This window comes from Grammomys surdaster, unplaced genomic scaffold, assembly GCF_004785775.1.
Source record: "Grammomys surdaster isolate TR1022 unplaced genomic scaffold, NIH_TR_1.0 122826, whole genome shotgun sequence".
Classification (NCBI taxonomy): Eukaryota; Metazoa; Chordata; class Mammalia; order Rodentia; family Muridae; genus Grammomys; species Grammomys surdaster.
The window spans coordinates 15772-28786 of NW_021618245.1; the positions used below are offsets into that span (position 1 = coordinate 15772).

Sequence of the window (13015 nt, forward strand, 5' to 3'; positions counted from 1 at the left end):
AAAATGGGCAAAGTATGTAAAGATACTTATGTCCCAGGTAAGTACTGATCTTAAGGTAAGTTCAGCTATGCAAACATTCAGTAATCAAGTAGGTAGGATGATCTATTCTGTGGGAAACCAGCCATGTCCCCAGCTATATCTACCATTTTCCAGTGGTCCCTTGAACATAGTGGCCATCGTGGATGCAGTAGGGTTTATGCATGGGTACAACAGTAGAGCCCTCTCACCAAGCCCGACATGGCCACATCTGCAAGTATGTACCAGGTCTACCAGCAGCAGAGACTAACACTGAACACTACATATGGAACTATCTCCTGTGTGGGCCAGCCAGTGACTGGGTGGAAGGTTGACTACATTGGATAATTTCTCTTGGGCAAAGGACAAAGCTTTCTTCTTCCTGGAATCCATAGTATTAAAGATGCCAGTATCATGGAATGTCTACAAAGAACAGCAGCAGCAGTGGAGTGAAGTCTACCAGAGACTAGAGTGCTACAGAAGGCATGGCTGGAGAAGTGACACAAAGCCTTTGGAAGAGCCCAGAAGATCATGTGTAAATCTTAGACATTGAAACTAGAAGCAGTAAAGATGAAGTTGACTTGGAGACTTCAAGATTTTAAAGATGCTTAGTTCTGTGTAATTAGAACTTGAAGACTATTGTGTAGGAGCCTTAGTTTATAGAATTGTAATCTAGTTCATGTATGACATTCAGAGATAAAACAGCTCTTTACACATTGTCACAAATATAAAAATTATCATATAAGAGTGATGGATTTGGGGGAATTCTTAAGGTTTATTCATCTCTAAATATCACTAATTTCTTAAGCTTATTTCAGAAAAATCGGCATATATGTGTCTCCTAGTGTGAAGTTTACTGCAATTGGAGAGAAAATTTCATGTTCCTAGCACTCTCCGCAATCATCCCTCTATGTTCTTTTAGAATACCAGAAGGAAGATCCCAGTTTTTTCTAGTAATGATTTTTGCTACTGATGAGATCAACAGGAATCCTTATCTTTTACCGAACTTGTCTTTGGCATTCTCAAACACTGGTGGCATGTGTGAAGTTACATTTGAAGAACTGGAAAGAAACTACTTATCACAAAATAATTCTTGGCATTTAATTAATTATGAATGTGGACTACAAGGAAGCTGTCCTGTAGAACTTATAGGACCATTATGGACAACATCCTTAAAAATGGCAATTGATTCTAGTATCCCAAAGGTGAGAATGTGTGATACTGGATGAATTAACACCTTTTTATTCTATTCACAGGTGCCTAGGGAGAAAACTTGCTTGGCATAGGTTTGTGTGTGTATCCTTTTTTATATGTTATCCATTTATTATAAAGGATTAAATAATCAGATTTTTGATGCATTTAGAAAACAGTTAAGTATGTGTTTATAACGTGGTGACTTCTCAGGAATAGTCTAGAATCTAATAGGAATAATATATGGTATTTATAGTGTAATCTTACTATCCTCAATAGGAGTTCTGAAATGTGAGTAATGTTACTTGTATATAACTCCAAACTTTCTAACATTCATATTCCTTACAGGATGTTTCATCATCTTTCTATGTCCTCTAGGTTTTCTTTGGACCATTTAATCCTAACTTGAGTGACCATGACCAGTTTCCCTATGTCTATCAGGTAGCAACCAAGGACACACGTTTGTCTCATGCTATGGCATCCTTGATGATTCATTTTAGATGGACTTGGATAGGACTGGTCATCTCAGATGATGACCAGGGCATTCAGTTTCTCTCAGACTTGAGAGAAGAAATGCAAAGGCATGGGATCTGTTTAGCATTTGTGAACATGATCCCAGAAACAATGCAGATATACATGACGAGGGCTAAGATATATGATAAACAAATTATGGCATCATCAGCCAAGGTTGTTATCATTTATGGTGAAATGAACTCTACCCTAGAAGTCAGCTTTAGAAGATGGGCATATTTAGGAGTTCAGAGAATCTGGATCACAACCTCACAATGGGATGTCATCACAAATAGAAAAGATTTCAGTCTTGATTTCTTCCATGGGACTCTCACTTTTGCACACCACAACAATGATATTGCTAAATTTAGCAATTTTGTACAAATAATAAACACTTCCATATATCCAAGAGATATTTCTCAGATTAGGGACAAGTGGAATTATTTTAATTGTTCAATCTCTAAGAACAGCAATAGTAAGATGGATCATTTTATATTCAACAACACAGAGGAATGGTTAGCACTGCACAAATTTGACATGTCCCTGAGTGAAGAAGGTTACAATTTGTATAATGCTGTGTATGCTGTGGCCCACACCTACCATGAACTTGTTCTTCAAAAAGTAGAATCTCAGCAAATTGAAGAATCCAAAGGAGTATTCAATGACTGTCAACAGGTAAAAATTTTTACATTTCATTATGCTTAGATTTTCAGTGTGATCTTTTAAGTGGCCCTCAGAAACTCAAATATATTTGTTAGAGAATATTCTATCAGGGGAAAGATTTCTACACTTTAAAACTCCCTATAGTAACCATCCTCATATTGAATAAAATCAAATTTCAACCAAACATTGTCAAAAAAGATAAGGAAGGACAGTTCATTCTTGTCAAAGGAAAAGTCTACCAAGATATACTTTCAATTCTGAATATCTATGCTCCAAATGCAAGGGCACTGATATTCATAAAACAACTTTACTAAAACTCAAAGCACACATTGCACCTCACACAATAATAGTGGGAGACTTAAACACTGTACTCTCATAAATGGACAGATAGTGGAAACAGAATTAAACAGAGACACAGTGAAACTAAGAGAAGTTATGAACCTAATGGATTTAACAAATAACTATAGAACATTTCATCACAAAACAAAAGAATATACATTCTTCTCAGCAACAGGCCTAGACAGATATAAGAAGATTGACATAATCCCATGTATCCCATCAGATCACCAAAGACTAAGGCTGGTCTTCAATAATAATAAAAACAACAGAAAGCTGACGTACATGTGGAAACTGAAAAACTCTCTACTCAATGATAACTTAGTCAAAGAAGAAATAAAGGATGAAATTTAAGACCTTTTAGAATTTAATGAAATTGAAGAAACAACATTACCTCACTTTTGGGACACAAGGAAAGCAGGGCTAAGAGGAATACTCATAGCTCTAAGTGCCTACACAAAGAACCTGGAGAGAGCATACCCTAGAAGCTTGACAGCACACCTGTAAGCTCTAGAACAAAGAGAAGCAAATACACCCAAGAAATATTGACAACAGGAAATAATCAAACTCAGAGCTGAAATCAACCATGTAGAAAGAAAAGGAATTATACAAAGAATCAACAGAACCAGGAGCTGGTTCTTTGAGAAAATCAAGAAGATATGTAAAACCTTTGTGACACAAACCAGAGGGCACAGAGACAGTATCCAAGATAATAAAATTAGGACTGAATAGGAAGACATAACAACAGAAACTGAGGAAATTCAAAAAATCATTCCAAAAGCCTATACTCAACAAAATTGGAAAATCTGGATGAAATGGACAATTTTCTAGACAGATATCAGGTATCAAAGTTAAATCAAGATCAAATAAACCACCTAACCAATCCTATATCCCCTAAATATATAGAAGCAGTTATTAAAAGTCTCCCAATCAAAAAAAAAATCCAAGATGAGATGTATTTAGTGAACAATTTTATCAGACCTTCCAAGAAGACCTAATACCAATTCTCTTCAAATTATTCCACAAAGTAAAAGGACCACTACACAATCCCTTCTATAAAACCACAATTATGTTCATACCTAAACCACAGAAAGATCCGACAAAGAAAGAGAACTTCAGACCAATCTCCCTTATTAATATCGACACAAAAATACCACAAAAAATTCCCACACACCAAATCAAAGAACATCTCAAAAAAAAAAAATCATCCAACATAATCAAGTAGGCTTTATCCATGGAATTCAGGGATGGTTCAAAATATGGAAAGAGGTCAGTGAAATCCTCTATAGAAGCAATATCAAAGAAAAAAGCCACAAGATCATCTCACTAGATTCTGAGAAAGCATTTGACACAAGTCAACACTACTTCAGGGTCAAAGTCTTGGAAAGATTAGGAATTAAAGGCCCATACCTAAACATAGTAAAAGCAATATACTGCAAACCAGTGGCCAACATCAAACTAAATAGAGAAAAACTTACAGCAATCCTACTAAAGTCAGGGACTAGACAATGCTACCCACTCTATTCCTACCTATTCAGTATAGTACTGTATGCTCTAGCCAAAGCAATTAGACAACAAAAGGAGGACAAAAGGATACAAATTGGAAAGAAAGAAGTAAAAATATTATTATATGCAGATGTTAAGGTAGTATAGTTAAATGACCCCAAAGCTGCAACCAGAGAACTCTTAAACCTGATTTTAAAAAAAAAAAACATTCAGAAAAGTGGCTGGATAAAAAATTAGCTTGAATAAATAGTCTTCCCTTACTCAAAGGACTAACAGGCTGAGAAAGAAATTAGGGATATGACAACCTTCAGAAATAATATAAAATACCTTTTGTGCCTTTAACCAAGCAAGTAAAAGATCTATATGACAAGAATTTCAAGTCTCTGGAGAAAGAAATCAAAAAAGAATCCAAAACATGGAAATATCTCCTATGTTCAAGTATTGGCAGCAACAATATAGTAAAAATGGCCATCTTGTAAAAAGCAATCAACAGATTCAATCCAATCCCCATCAAAATTGCAACTCAATCCTTCATAGAGATAGCAAGAGCAATTTGCAAATTCATTTGGAATATCAAAAGACCCAGGATAGTAAAAACTATTCTCAACAATAAAAGATCTTCAGGGAGAATCACTGTCCCTGACCACAAGCTGTAGTACAGAGCAATAGTGATAAAAAGTGCATGATATTCATACAAATAGGTAAGATCAATGGCATAGAATTTAAGATGCATAAATGAACCCCCATATCTATATGGTCATTTGATCTTTGACAAAGGTGCTAAAACCATCCAGTGGAAAAAACATAGCACTTTCAAAAAATGGTGCTGGTTCAACTGGAAGTCAATATGTAGAAGAATTCAAATTGACCCATTCTTATCTCCTTTTACAAAGCTCAAATCCAAGTGGATCAAGGACCTCCACATAAACCAGATACACTGAAACAAATAGAAGAGTAAGTGGAGAAGAGCCTTGATTACATGGACACAGCAGAAGAGATCCAGAAGAGAAAACCAATGACTCTTTCTCTAAGATAGAGAATTGACAAGTGAGACCTCATAAAACTGCAAAGCTTCTGTAAGGCATAGGATATTGCCAATAGGACAAAATGGCAACCAACAGATTGGAAAAAGATCTTTACCAATCCTACATCTCATAGAGGGCTGATACCTAATATATAAAATGAACTGAAGAAGTTAGATTCCAGACAATAATATAACCCTATTAAAAATGGGATACATAGCTCAACAAAGAATAATCAACCGAGGGAACTCAAAGGATGGAAATGCACCTAAGAAATGTTCAACATCTTTAGGCATCAGGCAAATTCATATCAAAACAACCCTGAGATTCCACCTCACATCAGTCAAAATGGCTAAGATCAAAAACTCAGGTGATAACAGATGCTATCAAGGATGTAGAGAAAGAGGAACACTCCTCCACTGTTGGTGGCGTTGTAAGCTGATAGAACCATTCTAGAAATCAGTCTGGTAGTTCCTCAGAAAACTGCACATAGTAATACCTGAGGATCCAGCTTTACCACTCCTGGGCATATACCCAAAAGATACTCCAACATATAACAAGGGCACATGCTTCCCTATGTTCATAGCTGTCTTAGTTATAATAACCAGAAGCTGGAAAGATCCCAGATGTCCTTCAACAGAAGAATGGATACAGAAAATATGGTACATTTACACAATGGAGTACTATTCAGCTATTAAAAACAGTGAATTCACGAAATTCGTAGTCAAATAGATGGATCTAGAAAATATCATCCTGAGTGAGGTGACCCAGTGACAAAGAACACACATGGAATGCACTCACTGATAAGTGGATATTAGCCCAAAATATTCCAGTACCACATGAAGCTCAAGAAGAACGAAGACCAACGTGTAGGTGCTTTGGTCCTTCATGGAAGGAGTAAAAAATACTCAGGGGAGTAAGTAAGGAAACAAAGTGTGGAGCAGAGACTGGTGGAGGGGCCGTCTGGAGACTGCCAGATCCAGGAATCTTGCCCATGTGCAGTCACCATATCCAGGCATGGTTGAGGATGTCAGGAAGTGCATGCTCACTGAAACCTGATATACCTGTCTCCTGAGAGTCTCTGCCAGAGGCGGATGCTCACAGCTAATCATTGAACTGATCATGTTGTACCCAATCAAAGAGGTAGAGAGAAGACTGAAGGGGCTGAAGGGGCTCGCATCCCCATTGGATGAGCGACAATACCAACCAACCAAAGCTCCCAAGGTCTAAACAGCCAGCCTGGGAACAAGCTTGGAGGGACTCATGGGTCCAGCTGTATGTGTAGTGGAGGATGGCCTTTTCAGGCATTGGTAGGAGAGGAAGTCCTTGGTCTCATGAAGGCTGGATGCCCTAGTGTGAGGGAATTCGAGGTTGAGGAGGGAGAAGTTGGTGGATGGGTAGGACCACATCCTCATAGAAGTATCAGGAGGGGGGATGGAATAAGGGGAGTGAGGGGAAATGGAAAAAGGGGATAACATCTAAAATGTAAATAAATAAAATATCCAATAATAAAAAACAAAACAAAAAATAAATTTGGAGCAAAAAGTTTTATCATAAAGCCTTATTTGATGACTTGATTAGAATAATTTCCTAAGGAATTGGTACATTTGCTGTGATTAATAGTTTGACATTTAAAGTAACTTTAAAAAAAACATAAATGATAAAGACAACACATTTTCTTAAGAATATGTTTATTTAATATATGCAAACTGTATGTACGTGAATGACTCACTACCACTCTTTGTTTCCACAACTTCCAGATATTCAGACTGCCCACTCATTCTCACATACATGGTTTCATTTTTAAAAATTATTTCTCCAAATGTGTTCATACACACACACACACAATGTTACTCTTTATTTGGTAAGCATCTTTAATTACCCATGAGGCATATTGTATCTTACTATATGGGATAAATTTAATATATCTGTCTTCCCTGGAAGCCATTAAAAATTAGAGGACATTCTCAATTTTGTATTGCCTTATTTGATATAAGTATATAATCATCTAATGATGCATCTCATTTAGGTGGCTTCCTTGCTAAAGACCAGGGTATTTACTAACCCTGTTGGAGAACTGGTGAACATGGATCACAGGGAAAATCAGTGTGCAGAGTATGACATTTTCAACATTTGGAATTTTCCACAAGGCCTTGGAATAAAAGTAAAAATAGGAAGCTATTTTCCTTGTCTCCCACAGAGTCAACAACTTCACATATCTGAAGACTTGGAGTGGGCCACAGGAGGAACATCGGTGTGTGTACCACAGTTTTCATTGTTTGAATATACCTAAATTTTAAAATATGAGACACCAAAGCTGAGACACCATTTTTTCTCCCCCTTCCCTATTCCACCCAGGTCCCTCTCTCACTCTGCCTTCCATGATTATTTTGTTCCCTTTTCTAAGTGGGATTGAAGCATCCACACTTGGGCCTTCCTTCTTGTTATTCTTCATATGCTCTGTGAGTTGAATGCTGCCTATTCTGAACTTTTGGATAAAATCTAGTTAACAATGCCATATATGTCATTTTAGTTCTGGGTTGCCTTACTCGGGGTGATATTTTCTAGTTCCATCCATTTGCTTGCAAAATTTATGATGTCATTGTTTTTAATAGCTGAGTAGAATTTCCTTGCAAATGGTCCATCCTCAGTTAACAGCATGAAAATTTGCTAACTCACAACTTCCTATGAATCTGGGTCATAGGGGTTTAAGGTATCTGGATTTCATGCTCAAATCTACCTACAAGTCTATTCACCCCACAATTCAGAAACACATTTATGAAATTTAAAATATGTGTATATTTATAATAAAAATTTTGTAACTACACATAAACCATAAAATTCTGTGACACTCTTTGAATATCATTATAGACTAATAAAGTATAGCAAATAGTCATTATTTCCACATTCCTGGCTTTGTTTTAAACTTACAAAATCTTTAATTCTATGAGAGTCTATGACATGGTTTATTCATAGTCATCAAAGAACTTTTTCTTGATCTACCCTACCTTATCTGCTCACACAAGTCAGTATCCTTCTTATTTTATATATAAATCATTTGAGAGAAATTGATGCCACATAAATGTTGTGTTTCCATTTAATCACTTTAGAAAGGAAAAATCTTAAATCTGTACAACACAATTGTTACACATTTAATATTACATGATGTAGTAAATATTGTGTTACATTCAAGGTATTGGAGGTTTATACAAAATAATAAAGTGCCTAAAATTTATAATTTATATGTGATTTATCAGAGGAATAAATATAGTAATATCTGTTAAATATATAAATAAACATATATATCAAAAATTATGTAACTACATATAAATCAAAAATTTTGTAACAAATGTATATATATATATATATATATATATATATATATATATATATATACATATACATACACTTGATGAATACATAAATATTCATATATATCCTCAGGTTCCCACCTCCATGTGTAGTGTGACATGCACTGCTGGATTCAGGAAAATTTATCAGAAACAAACAGCGGAGTGCTGCTTTGATTGTGCCCATTGCCCAGAAAATGAAGTTTCCAATGAGACAGGTACATCCTTCCATGCAGAAAAAAAATTGCTGAATTCCAGTATCGTCTCTTTCCAAAGTAGAAATGTAAAATGGCCTAGATAGAAATGAAAGACCTAAAATCTGTGTGTTTCAGAATTTAATCTTTTGAATGATATCAACATTTTGGGAGCCTGCCAATAACCTGCAATATCTTCTACAAAAATATTTTTCTCCCAGTATGATGGTTGGTGATTTTATATTTTGCAGAAAACTTTTAGGGGGAGAATCATTTGTAACCATTTCATTTTTATATTATTCCCCTCACATTGGCACTTCTGTTTGAGACTAGGTGCTTCTGCTCCCACTGAGTTCATATAGGGCAGCCCAGATAGATATACATATCTTACATACAGGGATCAGCTTTTGGGACAGTCCCCTGCTCCAGGTGTTCAGGGCTCACATGAATACCGAGCTGAGTGTCTGCTACATATGTGCAGGGAGACCTATGTTCAGCCTGTGTATGTTGTTTGGTAGGAGGTTCTGTCTCCAAGAGCCCTAAGGGTCCAGGTTAGTTGACTCTATTGACCTTCCTGTAGAGATCCTATCCCTTTAGGGGCTGAAGTCCTTGCTCTTGTTCTTCCATAATAGTCCCTAAGCACCATCCAAAGTTTGACTATTGGTGTCTGCATCTATTTCAGTAAGTTGCTGCATAGAGCCTCTAAGATGATAGCCATGCTAGACTCCTGCCTGCAAGTATAACAGAGTACCATTAATAGTCTCAGGGAATGGTGTTTGCCAATGGGATGGATCTCAAGTTGGGCCTGTTATTGGGTGGCCTTTCCATTTGTCTCTGCTCATCCAAAATCCCTGAAATTCTTCTAGAGAACTCTAATTGGGGCCTGCATCCATGTTTTTGTCTTGACGTCTTTCAATTGTCTCTGACCAAGGTATACAGAGAAATCAACACGTTTCTCATATGTTTCTATTGACTAGCTGTTTTGTTAAAGCAATAGAAACTAAGGCATTAGTATAATGGTCACATAAGTTTGCCCTCCCACCAGTTGTGTGTTTAACTAATAAGTAATTTTTCTCATCCATTCCCTATGATGGTATGTTGTTTCATCACCAAGCATAGGATAGTACAGAGCAGCCTTAAGTTACTGGTCCCTACAGCAATAAGGAAAGAAATAAATGTTCAAGAAGAAAATATTTTTGGGGGTATCCTCTGAGTAATCCAAGTACTCAGTTATTAAGTACATAATTATGACATCTTCTGAAGGTTTGTTTTTCACCAGCAGATATGGAGCAGTGTGTAAAGTGTCCAGATGATAAGTATGCCAACCTACAGCAAACCCACTGCCTGCAAAGAGCTATATCATTTCTGGCTTATGAAGATCCAGTGGGGATGGCTCTTGCCTGCATGGCCCTGTGCTTCTCTGTGCTCACGGTTCTAGTACTCCTCACTTTAGAAGCACTTAGAGAAGTTATTATCGAGTTTATTACTAAGTGTAAAAAGTTTCCTATGAAAGCTGTCTAAGGGGAAAAGTAGAAAGGTCCTAAGTGTGGGAAAGGAAAACACTCTAACAAAGGAAAAATTCTAAGCAGGGGAAAAGGAAAGGAAGGGACGAACAGCTCCTAAGGAACCTCTACATCTATGACTACTCTACTACCTTGTCTTTTTCTTCAGTACTGATACATCTTTCAGAGTACATGATCACATGTTACAAAGTTCATCACAAGTTCACATTAAAAGTCAAATCATAATTTGAAATAGAAGTTTACAACAGAGAATGTTTATACATGCATATCCATTAGGAGCAATCATCTAGCTAAACATCTATCACCTGTCTAGCTCCACAGGTTCACTGAAGGTTTAAAATTATAACTAAGAAATTAGTGAAGTTTTGTATAGATAAACCCAGGCAATATTTTCTCTTCTGCCCTAGCACCTACAATAGATTGTGAGTTCCCTTTTAGTGACCTTTGGTTAATTGTTTTACAACCTTATTGGAATGTGCTCTGAGCAGGAGAGAGTCTGGTTACTATCTAAGGGCAACTAACTGATGACACTCAGGGGTCTGGCAGAGTTCTCATTGCAGTTTTGACTATCAGAAAAGCACATAATAACAGTCCCACTATCTAACAACTTCATAATCACAGATATAATTTTAAGAATTCTTATGGGATCATGGTTAAGACTTAAGAAGTCATCAACTTGTCTATATAGCATCACTACAGGATAGTATATCTTCATAGATTTGCAGAGATCTCTTCCCAAGAGGTGAACTATTGCTTAGAGATGGTTATCTATGTTTAATAATAACAAGAAAAGCATATTAATAACAGGAATCTTTCCTAAAATGAATTCTCTTTTGGCCTTCCCTAATAAGAGTGAACCTGTAGCAGATTATATAATAATCTGAAGCACACCATCTCAGGAAGATCACCTGCTAGTATTCAGCTTGTCCTGTTATGACTCCTGACATAATAAACGTATATGAGGACATCAGATAGAGATTCCAGATTAAGTGAGGAGTAGAAAACCAGATGTGTTAGGTTCTGTAGGACAAGACCTGGCACCCGTGCTCACGTGAACATCAGGCGATAGTAGATTCCTTTCATCCTTGATATTACAGAACCAGGCTGGAAATGGGCAAGGTTTCTTGTCCCACAGATTGACTCTCTCATTCACTTTCACTCTCAGTAATGAGATTCTTTCTAAGGATCTTCACAAGAACAAAGCACTGGAAGAATGTCTTCTTCAGTATGCTCTGAGATCTCCCTCAGTAAAAGATCAGCATTAACTAACTCTTTTAATCTTGTAGATGCTAGACACACTCATTCAGATGCATGTTAACCCTGATGCAGTCTCTATCCACTCCTCCTACTAGTAAGGTTCCTCCCAACATTGTTGACCCAGATGTTCACCTTTCTCTTACCCACATTCACAATAAGGAGGGTTTTCTGAATTGAATATGTCATCTCATGGGCCTAATCTGCATTGTTATCCTAGATGTGAGGTGACAAATCTGTTTCTAACTGACAATCAGTGATCCTGTGGCTGGTTCCTGAACTCACAGGAGCCTTGTATGAATGTGTGGCAGCTTAAGACAATTAGCATGCCTGCCTCATGTACTGGTCACTAGAAGTTTACAGAATTTTCCATCTTTGATTGGGAATGATCTAGCACACTTGGTTGGAAGTACAAAATTCAACTGTTGTGTGGGCAGGAGAGATGTGTTCTCCATTAACAAAATTTGTTGCAGTCTCACAGAACTCACATAACAGCTACAAACCTGATTAACTCAAATTCTGGTGGAATCTGATGCCTGATTCTGGTCTCTGTGGGAATCCTGCTTGTGTGGTACAAAGACATTCAGCAGGCCGAACACCCACATGTTATTAATTTTTCTTAATCAATAAATGTTAGAATTTTAATTGTTATGTTCTATATAAGTGTTTATTTTATTCACCTTTCCAGTGTAGATTTTATCATGTGTACCACTCTTTATAGGATGTTTTTCTCTTGCATTCTTATTTAATTGAAAAAGATATTGACAGGAATGATCATTTGTAGAGTTTTTGTTTAATGTGGGTAAAGACCTGATCTGATTCACAAGTACTGTACAAATAGACTCAGTGCCCATGTATATAACCCCAACCCCCATGGGTTGGAGCAGAAAGAAAAACATTGAAGAATATCTTCAGGCAGGACACAATTAGTTTGAGATCATCCAGCACCACAGTTTATAACTAAATACATATAGTGAGAACAGCACATAGGCCTTTCCTAGCATCAAATAGTAACGTTTGTCAGATGGCTTCTCAGTAGTTTTCCAGGCACTTCCCTAGTAATGGATGTCATTCATAGACTATGGTACTCTTCTCTTCTTTCTTTTCGGTCTGAACTCACTGTGAATATTGTGTGATGAAAGTGGATTTCAAATATCCTAAACTTTGTGTTGTTAACCTAAACTTTTTATACCTATGTTGATTTAATCAAATTTCCCCTACTCTGTAAACTCTGAAGGCTTCTTTAACTTACACAAAAAGAGAGACCATCTTTTGAAGTTGTGATTTAGAGCACATCTCATGCCAGTGTCAGTAGAAAGTAGGTAAAGCACTTGACTGACAAGAAAGTTCCTTATGTGGCAGGAACTTTTGTGTTTGTCTGTGTTTTGTGTATGTCTGTGTTTACTCTCTCTCTCTCTCTCTCTCTCTCTCTCTCTCTCTCTCTCTCTCTC

At 36.8% G+C, this 13015-nt stretch overlaps 1 protein-coding gene across 1 annotated transcript; it reads left to right on the plus strand.

The window, feature by feature from the left end:
- Positions 1 to 237: 237 nt before the first annotated feature.
- Positions 238 to 10230, plus strand: LOC114636179 (vomeronasal type-2 receptor 116-like; the record flags this gene model as incomplete). Its single annotated transcript, XM_028784419.1, has 6 exons — positions 238 to 345; positions 861 to 1220; positions 1585 to 2391; positions 7273 to 7497; positions 8688 to 8811; positions 10067 to 10230. Coding segments are annotated over exons 1-6 (1788 nt in total), but the record flags the coding sequence as incomplete, so codon positions are not given.
- Positions 10231 to 13015: the final 2785 nt, after the last annotated feature.